At 41.4% G+C, this 18,646-nt stretch overlaps 2 protein-coding genes across 15 annotated transcripts in view; both read left to right on the top strand.

Moving 5' to 3' along the window:
- HIPK3 (homeodomain interacting protein kinase 3) overlaps positions 1-12,992 on the top strand; it is an 83,166-nt gene extending 70,174 nt beyond the window's left edge. For all 4 annotated transcript variants that reach the window (XM_015863468.2, XM_015863466.2, XM_032444758.1 and 1 more), the window contains exons 8-16: positions 299-422; positions 2,555-2,676; positions 2,848-2,972; positions 3,078-3,239; positions 4,049-4,345; positions 5,260-5,400; positions 6,685-6,920; positions 7,197-7,324; positions 8,818-12,992. In XM_015863468.2, coding sequence (XP_015718954.1) covers positions 299-422; positions 2,555-2,676; positions 2,848-2,972; positions 3,078-3,239; positions 4,049-4,345; positions 5,260-5,400; positions 6,685-6,920; positions 7,197-7,324; positions 8,818-9,294 — 1,812 coding nt within the window. In that variant the 3' untranslated portion in view covers positions 9,295-12,992. The remainder of the gene's footprint in view (positions 1-298; positions 423-2,554; positions 2,677-2,847; positions 2,973-3,077; positions 3,240-4,048; positions 4,346-5,259; positions 5,401-6,684; positions 6,921-7,196; positions 7,325-8,817) is intronic.
- Positions 12,993-13,516: 524 nt separating this feature from the next.
- Positions 13,517-18,646, top strand: part of KIAA1549L (KIAA1549 like) — a 99,835-nt gene continuing 94,705 nt past the window's right edge. For 5 of the 11 annotated variants that reach the window (XR_001555377.2, XR_004307315.1, XR_004307314.1 and 2 more), the window contains exon 1: positions 13,519-14,066. Coding sequence is in view for 7 of the 11 variants with exons in the window: in XM_015863510.2 (XP_015718996.1) it covers positions 13,916-14,066 (151 nt within the window). In the remaining 4 variants the exon portion in view is untranslated. Of the gene's footprint in view, positions 14,067-18,646 lie in introns of all 11 variants that reach the window. The other 6 variants (XM_032444757.1, XM_015863516.2, XM_015863511.2 and 3 more) reach the window with 5 other exon arrangements.

The following is an 18,646-nucleotide window of genomic DNA, read 5'->3' as shown; positions in this document are numbered from 1 at the left end:
AAACGTTTTTATATTCTTTTTGTATTTTTTTTATATTGTTTCGATATTTTTGTAGTGGTTGTTTAAGAAACCAAACAGACTTGGTTTAGAATCCCATGTTTCCAAATTGCAACGAGCTGGAATTGTCGTAGTGGAGCATTGTTGTATTGCAGTGCCCTCCCGTGGTGAGATGGAAATGCATCCTGACAAATGGATTTGAAATGTCTGTTTTTATAAGATTACTTCAGCTGTTTATTACACTAGCTGGTGGGACATCTTCACACTTATAATGGTGCCTGTGTTTAATCTGCTCCCTTAGGCTTTAACCGCATCTGCCCACTCAGTTTTGCACCAAGGAATCCCACTGCAGGCAGGAACTGCTCAGTTTGGTTGCAGTGACATTTTCCAGCAGACGCTGATCATATGTCCTCCGACTCTTCAAGGTATGTTTATAACTGTAACTCTTAGCTCCTGAAACATGAGTAGTGCTGACTCTTATCGCAGTATTTGAGTCCATTATATCCACTTAAACTCTATATTAAAAGAATTAATTCTGTTAAAAAGAAAAAAAAATAGCTTTAAGAGTCAGAATTGGATACATTACACCTTCTCACTCTTCCTTCTCCCCCCTGTTGCATTTGCATACATATATGTACACACATATATCTGAACAAAATTGAGATGTGCGATGTGGAATCTAAAGCAAGTAAGGAGAGTGTTCTAAAATAAAACTTGAGAAGAAACGAGAAAGATGAGGAGAGTATCAATGTTGCTGCAACTATATCCCTTGGATATAGTTATCCCTATATCCTTAGGGCTATAGGATATCCTAGGGATAAGGGTAAGAAACTATAACTCCTGTCCTAAATCAATCTGGATGATTAACAAAATGTCTAACAAAACATTTAGAATCCTGGGACTTTATGTAAGGATGTGGCTGCTCCATGTAAACGGTATCAGATGTGCTGTCCTATGATTAAGATCACTCAGGACAGCTATATGGAATAATTGCAATGTTCTGCTGGTTAAAAAACCTATAACTGAGTCTTTAAGAGCTTTGATTGTTTTGTCCTGTGAGGAATTAAGGACTGGTTGGCTGAACTCTTCCTTTACCACAAGGATAATATTGACTTTAGTATATAAATTTTCTATTTATGGAAAGAAATAATTGGCTGAGGGCTTAATTATCAGAAACAGTTGGAAGAGTGTGAGGTGGAAAGGCTTGCAGAGAAGCATTTCTGCAAGGTGGAAAATGACTAGATAAAGATGTGCATCTCAGGAAAGGTACATGGCAGTGTAGGTGAACTCTATTTCCCAAACAAGTTTATTTACATACTGCTTGTGTTATTGTTTAGGAGTCTTGAAAACTTTGGTTTGATTGCAGAACGTATCAATCAAAAATTGTGGGTTTTATTTTGTTTATAGTTGGCTGATCAGAGAATAGCTGATGGAGAACAGCTTTTGTATGCTAGGTACATTTATGGATAGGGAAAGGTAGTTTGTGTTGTTTGTTTGTTAACTTTATTTGATTATAGTCTTGCAGCTCCAAAAAGGCAGTTTAGCTGTCTTGGTAACGTTCAGCTTTGCTATAGAGACCAGATTGTGAAATGATACGTTTTATTATAAGGTTTATCTTAATGTGATTTTCTAACTTTTCACTTTTTACCTAAACTTTTAGGAGCCAGGAAGTCTTTATCTCTTTAGATAAAAGCAGAAACAACATATTTTCTCTGTAATGTTGTGTGTATTTTTAGTATGATGATAAATGTCCAAACTGAAGTTCTGCTGCAGCTTGAATAAAAGAATTTATTGGTTTCATCACGTAGGTGACAAGCTGAGTTGCTGGTGTGGAGGGACAGGGATATTAATGGGGTCTGGCACCTCTTCAAATTTCCTCTACTTGGCTTCTCTATCAAATATCTTAAGTGCTAGGTCTTGCTACTCTTGGCAGAGTTAAGATGTTACTGTTCTGGGTGGTTGTGTGGAAAAGAAATTAGTCAACAGCATGTCAAAATTCGAAGCTTTTGACTGCATGATGATAACTTAGTATTGTTTTGTGACATTATAGTATTACATCAGTTGAAGGTTTTATACACATGACATTGTATATTACAAGACCTGGGAGGGATGGGTTTCATCTAGCTGGAAATAGTGTGTGAGAAATGCAGGAGTTGATGGGAAGCTTTGAAATTCAGTTTTGCTTACTTTTGTAATGCTTCCTTGCAGGTATGTTTTATGCAATTTGCGATAAGTAGTGAAATGCTTAGCTTTGCAAAACCTGCTGCCAAAGTCATTCCACTTCCCAGTAGCCTGTTTTCACATAGTAGGCATTGGCAGTTCTTTCTGGAAATTATGAGGTAAAGTATTTGTGCAGATGAGTACTGACACCAAAAATCTTTTAAGTGTTACATTGATTTTATTTGGCTTAGGAAGCCTGAATTACGGGATTAGATTGTGAACGCATCAAGACAAAATAGGAAAGCTTTACAAAGATATTCTTTGTTTGCTCTTTGCTGAGAAATTATGCAAGGCTGCTGTTGTGCTTAAAGCCTGGCTGTGTTTTAATTCCTGACAGGAATTACTACGAACCATAGTAAACCCACAAGTTTCTCCCTGAGGGTGGACAACGCAGTTCCATTGGTGACCCAGGCCCATGCAATTCAGCCACTACAGATTCGAGCAGGAATCCTTTCTCAGGTTGGTTTCCTTGAAAATGAAAATGTGATTTGTTTTTACTACTAGTTAACAAATATATATTTTTTAATGAAAATTGTTTTGATAATGCCCTGTACAGTTCTACTGCAATTCCCATTCTGTATTATACTGATCTACAAGCATCTCTGTTATCTCTTCTCTACTTCCTGGCAGACATGGTCAAACCACACCCAGCAAATCCTGGTTCCTGCATGGCAGCAAGTAGCACCCGTGGCAGCCCCTGCGACATCTCTGGCTTCTGATCCTGTGGCTGGCCCACAGAGGCTTGGAGACTGGGGGTAAGACGGCACGTTTTTTGCAGTACCTTATTGCCTTTGGTTTAACAAGATAGATGGGGTGCAATACAAATGGCTTGGTTTAAAACCTCCTTTATTTTTCCTCAGGAAGATGATTACCCAGGGCACTCATTACAACTCAGTGATGCCGCAGCCTCTTTTAACACATCAAATAACCTTTTCTGCCCCACAGCCAATTAGTGTGGGCATTGCACATGTTGTCTGGCCTCAGCCTGCAGCTACCAAGAGGAATAAACTGTGTCAGAACAGGTTGGTAGAATATTTCTATCATTCAAAGATAGTATATCTGTAATTGCTGTTCAGTGGGTAGGGGCTGTGGAAGTGCATGTTTGTTAGTGGGGGAAAAAAATGTCTTTTGGGGAAATTTGTCCTTTCTGCTCTGATTATTCAGTGTTATTTTTGGTAATACAGGCTAGATGGAAAAATATTTGCAGTAGCAAGAGATTCTAGTTCCTGTTGATAAATTTCTGCCTATTATGACAGCTAAGTTGTCTTTATCGCCTTTGGGAAGGTATGAGAATATACTGAGGTAGCTCTAATGAGATATTCCTAAGCTTATATGCATGAGGAAATGCAAGGTTTAGAGAACTAAAAATAAAGAGATACTGGATAATAAGGTAGCAGTATGCCTTGCAAGCACCTTAAGAGCAGTCTTTCTTTCACTGGTGGCCAAAAATACTTCAGCTATGTGCTGAAGGAAATAATACTTCAGTGCCGTATGAAGTAATTTTGAAGGTGTAGGTTTTCCTTTCTTTTTTTTTTCCCCCTAATAAAAATAATAAGTAAACGAATGGGATTTTCAATTCTGTTGCAGAATTTACTCTTAAATCCTACTTTGGATGCTGTGATGCAGCTTTTAATTTGCATGCTTGAGATTCTTTTTTTTAATTGTTGTCTAAAATAACAAAGCCGAATATTCAGTGCTGTGATGGATGTTTTGTGTTTTTCTTTTCTTGGAAATCGGTGTTTTAGCTAACTTTGTTTTTCTTCAATTACTACAGTTTTCAGGTCCATTGGTGGAGATTCACTAAATGTCAAACGGTGTATTTTCTTCACAGGAGCAATGCGTTGCAAAATACCAATATCCAAAATTCAGCCTTTATATCTCCAAAGATAATTAACCTGAAGGCTGTAAAGAGAATAAGCTGTATAGAAGCACAGGACAATCATAACTCAGATGGACAGGAGAGTAATTGCTGCGAAGCGTCGGTCAGGCTGGAACCTGATTCATCTCTTTCCAACAAGCAGCGTCAGGCGATCTTCATCGCAGGCTCCCCCAGCCCTGCAGTCAGTGTGATCACCATCAGCAGCGACACGGATGAAGATGACTTGGGCCAAACCCGTTCTCTGAGAGAGTAAGAGTTGATCCTTACTTTTATGAAGTTCTGCTTGCATATAGCTAGCATAGCATATAGCATGTAGCTGCCTTAATGCATATGCTGTATTTAATGAGTCTATGAGGTAATAAGCAAATAAAAAATTAACAGTCCACTTTAATCAAGTAGCACTGGAAAGTTAGGTCTGTAGCAGTACATTGTTTGAAGGTGAAAAATACTTCAAAAATTCTTCCACATTAAGCTATGTAAGACATTCAACAAGGAAACTAGTTCACTGCTCTTTGGTAACAGGCTTCTTCACAGCAGAGTGATTTCAGGCTCAACATGCTTTCTTCTTTAATACTGCCATACCTTGTATCTGTGTTGAAGATTAGTCTTGTGGTTTTGTATGACTGATGATAGTGTTCTACAATAGCACCTTGTAGATAACATCACATAGATAAGGGTCCAGAACAATCTTCTCCTGCAGTTTGAAGAGCTGTGCACTTGAGTACAAAAGCAGGGACTGAGCATCATCTCCCAGAGGATTTTTCTATATAAAGCTATAAAGATTTTTGTTTAAATAAGGACCTGAGAATTTGGTGCTTGTTTGAATTTATTTTCCCTGTTACCAATTTTGAACTGGAGGAACTTAATAGTAAAGACAAGATGTACGTGCTTGTAAGGATTCAGATTATGTAGTGGATTTCAAAAAATGGATTCTTAATCTGGAATTTCCAGAGGAACTTTGAAGAAGTTTGAAGTCTGACTGGGACATTCTGAAAAGAACAACAACAACAAAATACAACAAATTGGACATTCATTTTGATTATTTAGGGGACCTTTTCTGTTATTTGAGCTCCTTTTATTCCATAATAGCTGCTAGGATGGTGGCGTATAGAAAAAACAGATGAGCGACTGAGTGTTTGTTCGCTTTCTTTTCTGTGTGCTAGGTGCAAAGGTAGCCTTGACTGTGAAGCCTGCCAGAATACTCTGAATATTGACCGTGTGTGTTCTCTAAGCAGTCCTGATAGCACTCTGAGCACGAGCTCCTCGGGACAGTCTAGTCCGTCTCCTTGCAAGAGATCCAACAGGTAAAAGCTGTGGTCTTACTCAGTAGAAAGGAAGATCCTGACAGGCTCAGTAGTTTCAGTTTATTAAGAAAGGAAAGTGTTATTGTCCTGCACAGACTCTTCTGTTATCCTTCTTGCTTCACTGGAAGTTTTCAGAATACCAAACGAATGGAATTCACATATAGGACACAGAAATGTCACTTCCAGTTTCCTTTAGAATGAGAAACTTTCAAATTGACCAAATTAAGTAAAGCAACGTGTATGTTGTTGCAGATTTGAACTTACCAGAATATCTTAAATTTTCCCTCTCCCATCCTCATATTGCAAGCTGTAATGACACTGATGCCTTTTTTTTCTGCTACCAAACTAAAGCTTCACTTATATTGTTCATATGAGCTGCTCTTGAATATTTTTTAGTTTCACTGCTTCATGTCCAAGTTAAACTATCATTTTTGAATATTATTCAAAAACTGGTTTTAGAAGAATTTGCAGTGTAACTCTGAACTGCTTCAGGGCATTCTTAGTACAGTACTAGGGAGCCTGATGCTAAAGTGCAGTCTGTGTGACATTAATAAAGCATGGTCCTGGATCTTGTTGTCTGTATAATCCATGCTTGACATAGTTCCAGTTGAGGACCATATTTTCTGGTAGTATTTCATCGTAATTTTTTAGACTGTGTATTACCTGCTGCCAGAAGGGTTATGTGGTTCTGGTACCACTGATTTGACTGTGATCATGCCTTTGTCAGCTCTAACCTTCTTTGTATGTTTACTGATACAAATGTGTGCCTTCAGTAAATGTTAGCAAAGGCTGATATTAGCAGTTGATTTCTCCACCTCTTGCCCCTTCCAGCTGCTCTCATCAATGCAGCTGTTGAACAAGTAAGTTTCTGCCGCCTGATCAGCATTGCACAAATCTCAGAATAGCCAGTGGAAGCTTTTGTGAAGAAATTACCTTCAACCTTTTCCTAGGCCTAAAAAATATGAATGTCAGGTGAATTAAAAGCACAAGCTTACTTTGAAGAAACAATTTTAAAAAGTAGATGAAAGATGCAAATCAAAATGTTTATATAGAAGTTATGCCCATTTCTCTGAACCATTACGTTTGTGAGTGGGGTGCTTCTTGAATATTCAGGTGCCATCTTTGAATGCCTGTGCTTGTGAAAGTAAAATGTAACGTTTTATTCACTTCTGAGTCAATTCACTTGCATAAATGTTATTTTAATAACACAATAAATAATATGAATATGTAATAATATTATGTATACATATTTGTTTAACTACGTTACATTTACTTTTTTGATAGTATGTCAGATGATGAACAGGAAAGTGGATGTGATACGGTGGATGGTTCCCCAACTTCCGACTCTTCAGGACATGACAGCCCGTTTGTAGAAGATGGCTTTGTAGCCAATACCAACAAAAATAAGGAGGCAAGAACATCAGTTAATTCTGAAACCAAATCAGCTGTTTGCACAGTAGTGGTGCCACCAATGAGTCTTGAAAACAGATTACGTCTTGATGAACAGATGGTGAACACAGGTGAGTGAGTTAAGGTGGTTTTTCCTTTCTATATCAGTAGACAAAAATGGAATGTGAATAATTTATTCAGCAGACATACTTAAATATATTTTGATTTACTCTTGTATCTGCTAGTCTGTAATAAACACTTTTGAATACCAGGGTTTTAAAACTTGAATTAATGCATTGTTTTATTATTTCCCCCTGTATGCTGAAGCAAATGAAATTGTATCTTTGAATTGTTAGAAGAGAGTAAAGACAACAAAAGCATAACATTGTTCATTTGTATCTTGGAAGATGCTACTTGTCAGCCATTGAAAAATGGTCGGTCTGTCCTGGGAAGAAAAACCCATTCTTCTGCTGTGGGAAACCGTCAGCAAAAACTGGCATCATCATTCCATCAGCAACATTTAAACTTCAGCCAGGTATGTGCACTTGCTTACCTCACAGAGGAACTTTTTTGTTTCCAAACACGCTGACTACTTGCACTTTCAGTTGGCATAAATAGCAACTGCAGTTTTTCAATGACTCAGTCATGGAGGTGTTCAAATCTTGAAATGGATTTCAGCTTACTGTGCACAGGTCATAAAAGACATAGCGAAAAAACATTGGTATAATTATTTTCTACATCTGAATGCTAAGATGCTCATAATGTGCAGTTAGGAACTGGAGCTGCCTTTCAGTCTTGTTCTATTGGTGGCGTGTGTGAAAGCACTTCGAGTTTGAGTACGCAGAGGCAGAGCTTTGCAAAGCCAGTGGGAAGGAGCTTGTGATCGTAGTTCTGTCCAGTGTTGGAAGATACCCAAGGCTGATTTAAAAGCTATTTTTGTCATTACCTAGTATTGTATTAAACGTGTCCGTTGTGACCAAGAAATGAAGTTGATCCACAGCATTAAGTTGAAGCTCAATTAATTAATTAATTAATTTTGAACTGTAGCTGCACCAAGCTTTTGGTAAGATACCTGGATATCTACATTTAATATAAGAGCAGTATCCATTTGCATAAGTCTTGCAGAGTAACAGAATGTTAAATTGTAAGTCGAATAGTAAATGCAAGTATGCTATATGTAGATAAGAGGATTTACCAATAGTGACTTGAATAGTTTAGATTGAAAGAAATATTTGAGTGGTGACACTATCTTCCCTTCCTCATGATTATGCAGAAGGATTGATTTAATTAATTCTAAGCAAACCTTAATGTGATCAGCACAGTATTAATTTTTAATCTCTTCAGTGGCTGCAGCAACTCAAGCTCCTAGCAGAAATTGTAGGGTATTATGTTCATTACCAGAATTTATGCTGAGCCTCCCTTCTTTGGTAGATGCCCTATGTAGTTTAAAGTCCATGTCACTCAATGGAAGTAATTGATTTTTAGTCTTTGTCTTTATAATTGTGAATGATTGCCACATCTTCCTGTGATCGTAGCCCTAGTGTTCTGTTTGCTTAGTTGTCTCAGATATTCTCAACCCGTTCATTATTTTTTCTGCTCTCCTCTAAAATTTCTCTCCTATTTGTCCTCTTTGTGCCTCATTATGGTGCCCAAACTGAATGCAGCACTTCCAATTGATGCCAAGCCAGTGCTGAGTAGAGTGGAATAAGCACCTTGCTCATGTGATACATGGTATTTCTGTTAAAACAGCCCAGCATGGCATATTATCTTCTTTTTTCTTTTGCAAGAGCATTAAAATAACTTGTGTTCTGTTTATCATCTCTTATTGTCAGATTTCCTGTCTGTGCTGCTATCTAAATAGCTAATACGGTTTGTTTTTTTTCCCGTTTGTTTAAGCATTGAATTATTCCTGTCTCTATATTTCTCTTGATTTTGAGTTGATTTGTTTTTAGTGCGTTACTCCACGTTTTTCAAGCCATCTTTTAAACTCAGAAATATTAAGGCTTGTCCCTTTCTGTGTACGGACAGGTGCAGCATTTCGGATCTGCGCCGCAGGAATGGAATGGAAACTACGCTCATCGGAGGCAGCAGGCCTACATCCCAGCAAGCGTTGCCAGTCACGCTTTCTCCCTCCCACAAGGAAGTCCAAACCCCACTACTGTGCACGCACATCTCTCTGGAAGCACCCACCTGGGAGCACAGCCTGCTATTCTTCCGTACCCATCGTCAGCACCCCTTAGTACTGCTGCACCCGTTGCCCACCTTCTTGCTTCACCATGTACCTCAAGACCCTTACTGCAACATCCAACGTACAGCATATCTCACCCCAGCGGTATAGTTCACAAAGTTCCAGTTGGCATAAATCCCCGTCTTTTACCTTCCCCAACCATTCATCAGACTCAGTACAAACCAATTTTCCCACCGCATTCGTACATTGCAGCATCACCTGCTTACACAGGATTTCCATTGAGTCCAACAAAACTCAGCCAGTACCCATTTATGTGAGAACTCAAGTAGAGTATATTGAGGAAGCTCAATGATACGGAAGTTTGACTTAAGAAGAAACATGGTATTTATTAAATATTAGCCATGGCACAACAGGAAAATTATTTTTTTGAATCATGTAGACTTGGGTGCAATTTAAACAACTCCGAGCTTTAAAAAAACAAACAAACAAACTCACTTTTAATGTGTTTTGCACATTTGGTATAACTTGTCTTTGGTCATGTTATCTTCTTATATAGTAACTTTAGACAGGTGACTTACGGGAGCAGAAATCTGGTTTTGCTCCTGCTATTTTTTATAAAATTGCCTTCTAACTAGTGCAAGACACGTCTACATTTGGAAGCCATTCAGTGTACAGAATTAGAGCAACAGATGCACATATGTCAGCAGTACAGTGTAGAAGTAACTTGTTTGTATGACGTATCTCGGTGTTTAAATGTTGAGTCACTTATCTAAGAGTTGGGCCGTTGTTCTTCACATTGCATGTGTCTTTTGCATGGGCAGAGAAGCCTAAACATTGCTCTTAAATGTCGTCCTAATAATCTCAGCTGCATTGTAAACTGTTCCCACACATAGTGCCTTAAATATTTGAGGTTGTTAATGTTATTACTTATATATCAATGTTGAGGACTGCAGCACTTAAAGATTCAGATCTGCTGATTTTTTGATAGCGTATTGCTCATTTTGGGTTTTGTGTGGTATGATTTTAGTATTTGGTGTTTTTTCCTTACCAAAAAGGCAGCGTGTTTTGCTGTAGCTGAATTTTGCTGTCTTATTTTTCTTTTTTTTCCCCCAGAATGATCTAGCTTCAAGAAAAGACTTTAGTAGCGCTTAAGACAAGTTGATTCAGTAGCTCTTGAGTAGTGACACACAGCACAGTATTCCATACCGTTCAATGGAACTGCAATACAATCTAAGTAGTCTGTTTTACAAGTGTTTGTCTAATTGGGTATAATAAAACCTTAGAGGTGCGGTAGGCATGACTGACTAGGTAATGAACGAAAAGCAAAGTGCTCATCGACTCATGACGTGGTTTCATCTTAGCTTGAGCGAACCGTGCAGTATTCAGTAACTAGTAGCAGAATATTTACTATTGAAGCTTGAAGAGATGTGAGTTCTGTGTGTGCAATCTTTCATTTATGCATGGGAGAGATTTTAGTCTTTTTATTTTGTTGTTGTTTTACATGATAGTATTTGTTTTAGCCTGTTGCGGGTGTTTGCTTATTTAATACATTCCGTCAGGGACGTAAATTACGTGCTTCTTGCATTTTTCTTTTCCTTAGGAGGTGTGTCTTTCCGTTCTTCGTTTTGTTCGAATGATGAAGTTGCTTTTGCAGCACCAAAGACTTTAAATCATCCATTTCCTATCAAAGGTAGCTACTTTTTCATAGACCTCAAGTATACTGTAGTGTAGAGATGGGTTTTAAAGAAGGTATTAAACTGAGGCTGTGTTTTAGCTTATGGGCAAGTAATAAATCGTATCATTTATCTTGAATGTATCATAGATAAGCTGCTATATAACGATTGCCACTTCGGATAGCTGTGAAATTAGGTGATTAACTAGTTCTTTCTTAGCCTTCTGATTTCTGTACAAGTCTAATTACATGAAATAGAAGCCGGGTTTTGGGTTGTTCTTTTTATTTTTTAATTCTTTTATTTTTTTTCCATGTTTGAAGTGTCGTAACTACTATGCTGTAAATGAGGAAAGATGATTGCATATAGGGTTGTTATTTTTTTTTGGGGGGGGGGGGGGCGTGTTATTTGCATCAGTATTTTATCTCCATTAACTTTGAGCTCATCACTGCATATAAATGGATGTATCGATATAACTTAATTTGTTTTTTAATGTTTTCATATTGGCGTTGTGCAGACACTTAAGCAGCTGCATCTTGCAGGCTTGACTTAACTTTGTTTTAAAACAAAATCTGGAATACAATCTTTGCGATGTTGACTGGAATAAGAGTGCAAAGCATTTGAGTTTTAACTCTGTCGATAAGCTAAGAACTGGTAAACCTTTCCTTTACTCCACTAACACAAGCAGTGTTTTATTTAATGAATGTCTGAATGAAATAAATGTGCCTACATTTGATTTGTTTTTTTAAGTAATAACTAAAATACGACAGTATTAGATCATAAAACAAACAAACAAACAAACCAACAACAAAATACCAGCAGTACGTTTTTAATCACACTGAAAATTAAGAAACCTGACTTTTTTTCCCAAAAGTTTCAGTGTTTTTAGTAATCAACTCTATGCATTTTGTACGAGTATAAATGTATATATGAAGTATGCATTAGAAACTAGGAGCATCCTGATTAATTTGGAACCTTAGCAACCTACGTATCAAGCCTAAACACACGGAGTGGAGAGAACGCTCTAATTGGATTATCCACCTTATCCACCTTGCCACTTCAAACCTGTGCTATATGTGGTCCAGCAGATTTTGCTTTTATGTTTAGCCTCCCTCGTGTTGGGAATTGACGCTTTTCTGGTGCTTACTCCATTGCAGGCAATGGACACACCACGAATCACCGATGCAAATGGAGTAAATGAATTTTGTATTGTGATAACAAAAAGAAAATAAATACTACGTTGTTTGGTTTTATTTTCCGGGGCCATGGGGATCGTCATTGGTTTTAATGTACTTACTGTGCTTTCTTTGGAACAGTGCTTAAGGTTTGAAGCTGCTGTGCTTGTTACATTGACACAATTATCTGCAAAGCAACAGCATCCTACTCTAGGCAGGACAAAGTTGCTGTCATTGTGCCCACACTTTAGATCTGCCGCTCTTTCTACATATGGAGCTTTAGAAACGGTCTCCATTTTGCTGGGTGACATAATTGGTTTTCTGACACGGTTTAAATTCAACATAGTGGATGACTTTACCCCCATCCTGCAGTACATCCCAAGAGGGTGGATTCTGTGCCCAGGGCCCAGCTTAGCATTAGGCAGAGGGCCCATTGCTGGAGGAGAAACAAACCCCCATCCTCTGAGAAGCATTTATACGCGTTATACTGATTTATTGCCTTTTTTAAATAAAACACTGCATGACTACAGAACTGCATACCTGCATATTACTTTAATTTGCAAGATTTTGTATGAATTTCTCGTGTTCGGTTTTTAACTTCAGGGTGTTTTATTGGTCAAATATGCTACTGTATTAACTTCTTTTTTTTTTGGGAGGGGGGTTTAATTTTTAACCTTTTGTTTTTACTGCTAATTAACTTGGTTTGTGTTAAGCGAGGAGTTAAATCACACTGCAAGCTGTAGGAAGACTTGTTCTAGAATTGACCCAGTGATAAAGACTTGATTAATGAGTTTGAACTGTTACTGTTTAACGACTTGTAGACTCGTGGCTTTTTTTTCTTTATTCTCCTTTTCTCTTTTGTTCTTTCTTTTGTTTGTTTGCTTTGGATTTCGATGCTACACTAGTTGGCCATGTAGCAATTGCACTGTGCAATATTACAATATGAGGACTGGGAAAAAAAAACAAACATTTTTTTATGGATGTAATGTCTCTTACAGTTTGCGATAGTAATTCTTTCTAGTTCTCAGTGATTTAAATGTGACCAAGCCTTCTGTACTTTGTCACAAAAAGCGGGTTTTCCAGGTGACTATTTTGGTGAGTGTCAAAATAAGAATTTATGGTGTATTACTGTCGAGATTCACTTTGAATTAAAATATATATTGCAGCAAATGCGTTTGGGTGGCTTTCATTTCCTTGCTGTGTTACGTCAGGGCTGTGGGTTGAGCTAAGAGTAATGGGAATTACATGTGGGGGCCCAGCTCTTAAATTCCAATGTAATCATTCAGCCCAGCTTCTCTGTTTCTGCACACAGCAGGGCACGGTGCTGCTGCTGGCATTAGGCAGGGGTACAGTGCTTGCCATGGAGCCGCTGGGTGCTGCTGTTAATGATCTATACACTATATATAGTCAAAGTATGGACGTGTTCTGCAGCGAGTTTGTGCTTCCCTATTGGCTGAGGGTCTCACATATTCTGCGTGGTTCAGAGCAACACGTCAACTAACGTGGAGTCCTTGGCCAACGAGGGGAGATGGTCACAGGCACGGGGGGTTATCGACGGCGATTTTGTTAAGGCAAAAGCCAGAAACGACGTGAAGGGAATGGGTTTTAGATAGGAGATAACAGACGGGGAGAGCTACGGCCGCCAGGGGGCACTAAGGCGTCGGGCCGCCCAAAGGCGTGAGCCGCCCGCTTTACTATCAGCCTTGAACTGCCATCTTTGCTTTGTGGCCATCATTAGCGGTTATCACGTGCAAACATTGAGCACAACGGCAGCACGAGCCGCCCCGGCAGCGCTGGGAGAACGGCCTGGCCTCGGGAGCCGCAGCCCGTGACGCCTCGAGGCTGCTGGGGGTGTCCCGGCGGCACCGCCCCTCGCGTTGGGCAGCCGCCGTGTAACGCCGTGTAACGCCGTGCAACGCTGTGCCGTGCATTACCGTGCAGCACCGGGCCGGTGGATGATGCTCCACGCCGCCCGCCCGCTGCCGGAGGGCTCTCGCCGCTGAGGGGCAGCGCATCCTGCGGCGTTGTCCGGCGGCACCATGCGGAGCTCCCCGCTCCTCCTCCCGGCGCAGCTCCTGCTTTAGAGCCCGGGGATGCTGCGGCGGGCGGAGGGCGGCGGGGCTCACCCCGCGGGGCCCCGCTCCGCTCCCGGCTCCCCGCGCCGGGCACCGGCCGCCGCGCTGCTGCCTCCGCTGCTGCTGGTCGCCATCGTCGTGTTCGTCCCCGGAGCTCGAGCGGAGCGAGGTAAGGAACCGGGACCGGGAGGGGGATGCCGGGCTGCGGCCGTCCCCGTGGGCTGAGGGGTGCGGGGGGGTGGGGGGGGTTGTGGAAGCCTGAACCCGACACGCGGCCGCGTTTAGGGAGAGGAATAACGTTGGGATGTGCGGCGGTGCCGGTTCTGTTGCCGGACCGAGGGCTGCACGCTGGCAGAGCGCTGCTCGCTCTCCGTTCCTTGTTTTCAGACGCTGCGGGTTGATTTATTTGCACGCCCAGCTGCCCTGAGGTCGGAGCGCCGCTTCATCTTTTACCCTGCTTGACAATTCGGTCTGTAATTCGTACCAACTCTTTCTCCACACCTGAATTAAGAAACGTGCCCTGGCTCGGAGCAGCCCTCACGGCTGTGTTTTAAAGCCCGGCTATCGCTGACAATGGAGCGCGGTGCCTCCTCGCGTCTCCCCACCGGGGCCAACAGGACCATCGTAATGTTATTCCTTTCCCGTCCACTTGCCCGTGTGTAACACACGCTGCTGTATCAATATCCATCGGTGATAGACCTAAAGGTGTTTGAAAAGGTGGCTGTGGGTATTGCATGGCCCGCGGCTTGGGAAGAAAAGGAGGCATTACGTGGGGACTGGGGATGGTTGAACCAGCTGCTCTGAGGTGCTTAATCCATTGCGGTGAACGGGTGTGGGAGCTGCAGCTGAGATTGCGTGCGGTGCTGTGTTAGTCCCATCCAGAGCCTGTTGGTAATTGTTATTGTTGTGCTGCATAAACTGGGATCAGCGTGAAGAGCTCTGTCCTGCAGCGGGGCAGAGCGCATCGATGCCGACTCCTGTTGTAAGTGGGGGCTTCATTTTCAAGCACACTAATTTTGTCTAAGGTTGGCTTCTGTATGTCTGTGTAGGTCAGGCTCTGTGTCATTCTGCATTTCTGTTAAGAAAACGTGCTTGTACTCATTTCTGTGACTGTTACTGTGATGTAAATGACCCCTGCAGGACTGGCACGAGGTCCGAGTGGTGTTAAATGGTGCCTTAAACGATGTGAAAAGCCTTTGTCCCACGGTGTTTTTTAGGACAGCCCTCTCCATGGGGAGTATCCCCACGTATAGGGAAATGACCTGTGTGCAACGGCTGGCATCACTGCGAATTAAGACAAAGTGGGAAACTCAGGTCATGTGGGGTGAAGTCTCACCTGCAGCCAGTGCTTCAGGAGGCTGCTGGCAGGTTGCACAGCTGTGGTAGCAATGCTTCCCTTGGCCTCCAACACAAGGGAAGAGATGTCTCTGCCAGGAGCTTCTGGCAGGACGAGGTGTGGGGCTCTGAGGGTTGCCAGCCCTCGGTGCTTTTGCCATCCAATGCGGAGTGGCTGGATTTCCAGCTGTAGGTGAAAAGCGTGATTTTGAACTTCAGAAAGATTTCACGCTTCTTTACCCGAAGACTTACAGCTCTTCATTTTCCTTCATGAATTATGTTTGTTTGTTTGGCCTCTACAAATGATGAACTTGTTAGGGAAAGCTCTCTTTCTTCCCGTGTGTCTGCTGAACACCAGCACAGTGAGATCTCATCTTAATTAAAAGCAATTCCAAACCCAGCGACGCTGCCTCCAGCACAGCTGGAGCTTTGGCTGAACAACTTGGAGAGCGCTTCATGCCAAGTGCTAAATTGCCACTGCCACCTCCTGTGACCCATGGGGTCTCGGTGGCTGGCAGTGACCTGAGCACACCACCTGAACTACATCTAAGGAACCGGGGATGGCACGTATGCCATGTGTGCTTTAGGTGCTGTGTTGCCATGGATAATATGGAGTTCTACAGCATGGATGGAAAGAATTTGGCCTCCAGGAGCACACAGAGGGTGTTTTTTGGTGTGTTTGGTGGGTACACGGGATATTGGTTGACCAGTCAGAAGTAACTTTGTTACCACTATGTCCTTGGATCTGAATTATTCTCCACATTAGCTTATACAAATAACCCCAGCTTTAGCATTCTTAGATACAAAATATTTCAAATTCACGTGTGCTGAAACAACTGTGATGAAACCGTTCTCATTAGATTACAGAAAGCAACCTGAATCTTTGGTGAGGTTGGAGGGACTCCCTGTTTCATCAGTGTAGAACAGTTACTGCTTAGTAAATAGTTACCAAAGAACTTCTTAATCAGTCATCCACTAATATATGGACGTCTGATGGCCTCTGGTTTTCACAGTGCTGCTCTCTGAAATCTCATGCTCCAGCTCGAGATCGGGTTGATGAACAAGGGGCAGGGGAGTGTGAGTAATTCTCTGTTTATGACATTTTCTTAGTCATGTGGGAACGGTTGTTTCTGCTGAAATAAATACTGATGATATTTGCATACGAATTTAGGCTTCAACATCCAACCGTATCAACATTTCATTAAAAATAATGAGCATTTCAGTGTTTATTTACTGTTTTAACTCCCTTCTGCAGAGTCTGAGGAAGGAGCTACAGCACTTGCTGAACTAATCTGCACTTTATGTGTAATCCAAAAGGCAATGGATCTAAAGGGACACTGCCTTCCTACTGGCAAGGTGGGGGTACCACTGGTAGGCTTTGGACACAGGTCCACCCAATGGAGATATTCAGTTATAGGAAAACTCTTCTGTGCATTGCACACAAGTGGTTTGTTGCTAAAATGGTTACAGTAATTGTGGTGCAGTTGGTCTTTGTGTCTGAGATTGCCTTTCCAGTGCTAATGGTAAGGGTCAGGTTCATGGAGAACAGCAAAATATCAGTGAAATATAAGTCTGGGAGAGGGAGGAAGGAATTAAAAAGGAAAGAGCATCCAAAGGTGGAAAACATAAAGATTCAGACTTAAAAGGCAGTATATTTTGTGCCCCGGTGGCGCAGTGGTAGAAGTGCCGCGTTGCAACACCAGGGCCCGGGTGTTCGAATTGCCCTGTGGCGCAAGTGGTAGAAGCAGCACAGAGGCTCAAATCCCGGGGGTTAGACTCGATGATCTCTAAGGTCCCTTCCAACCCACACGAGACTATTACTATTACTATATTTCCACCTTTTCTCCTACCTGTGCTGCTGTACACCTGAGACTTCCTACAATACTGCGTCAGCCATGCGCTGTTTTCATTGCAGCATATTCTACATGCACGTAAATAAAATGCCTTCAATTAATTTGAGTTTGAGAAGTATGGGTTTTGTACATTCAAGCTTGTATATTCACCATCTCGAATAACACAGCCACAGTGTCTTTATGAATTCGTGTGAACTCAGAGATGCTAAGATACAGGTTTTCTAAGTGTGTGAGTCAGAGGAGGGCTGAAACGTTTAAGTGCATAGGAATTAAAACGTCAGAAGAGCCATTCCTAAGAAATGGCAAACAAAGATTGTTGCAATAGTTTTCAGTGGTAGCTATAAAACAATGACATAACTGAGGCTGATAAAATACACTGGCAACCAGCATAGAGACAGCAAGAAAAGAGCTGGGAAACTGAAGTTTATCCTTGGCAACAGATTGCTACCAAACAGCTGCTCTTTGTTTTGAAAGGTATAAAAATGCCTCAGATCATGTTATGTTGTTGGCCACCGAAGTTCTGAGAAGCTGATTGAAAAGACACCATTTTTCAGGCTTGCCCAGTTCCTTCTTTCTACAGCTTTTGATCTGATGAACAGCTTAGGCTGATGAAGGTATTTGTGCTGCAAGACTGGATATTTATTCGGGTTGTGGCTGGTTAAGAAAACGAATGCATTTGTGCAGTTCTCTATCGCAGTTGTATCTTCAATGTCTGGTCTTTATGCACTGAGTAGAGTTTTGATGGGGGGCTGTTTGTGGATCTACAGCTATGAAGAAAAACATTACTTTCTATCCTTACCTTTTATTTTCTGTGGCTAATGAGAAGAGCTCTTGGACTACGAGCATAATTAATATGAAAATATTGAGTGCTTTTTTTACTATCATGTCACCTACCAATTGCTCAGAGACAGCTTTATATACCACTGAGAACCCCTATACAGAAATCCTATTGGCCAGCTTGGGTTGTTCCGGAACACGTACAGCATTTCCTCTGTCTTCTCACGTGGACAAGAATAGTGGAGGTGGAGGTGGGCGGTGATCAGCTGGAACGCAGGAAAAACTATTAGTAACAGATTTGTGGGTAATGAGGTCAGAAAGGAATCACTGACAGCTTTGGATTTGTTTCCTGCATCCGGTGGAACTTAAGATTTCCTATTTTTTGGTGACTGACAGCTCTGGGCAGCTTTTACTAATCTTTAGAATACTATGCAATCCTAATTAATTATTTTTTTCATGGGCTGGGTAGTTCAGCACAATTATCAGTGAAGGATAGTGCCATCATGTTTGGAAATTTTTATCGTATTTCTAGGCTGAAAATGTCCCACTTCATTTGCCGTCCATCTTATCTGCCAGATTGAAGAGCTCTGAAGTATCTTTTTCATGCTTAAGTACTCACACACTGTGATCAAGCCATGCCTTTCGCTTTGAGCTCCCAAATGGCTCAGTCAAAGGCATATGTCCTGTGTCTTTCATCATTCCTGTGAGCCCTTCTTGAAGTGCTGCTGTCTGACATCCCTCAGGAACTGCAGCCCCCAGAGCTGGACTGGGATTCCTTGTCCAT

The sequence above is a fragment of the Coturnix japonica genome, chromosome 5, assembly GCF_001577835.2.
Source record: "Coturnix japonica isolate 7356 chromosome 5, Coturnix japonica 2.1, whole genome shotgun sequence".
NCBI classification, from domain to species: domain Eukaryota; kingdom Metazoa; phylum Chordata; class Aves; order Galliformes; family Phasianidae; genus Coturnix; species Coturnix japonica.
This window is presented reverse-complemented; position numbering and strand designations above follow the sequence as displayed.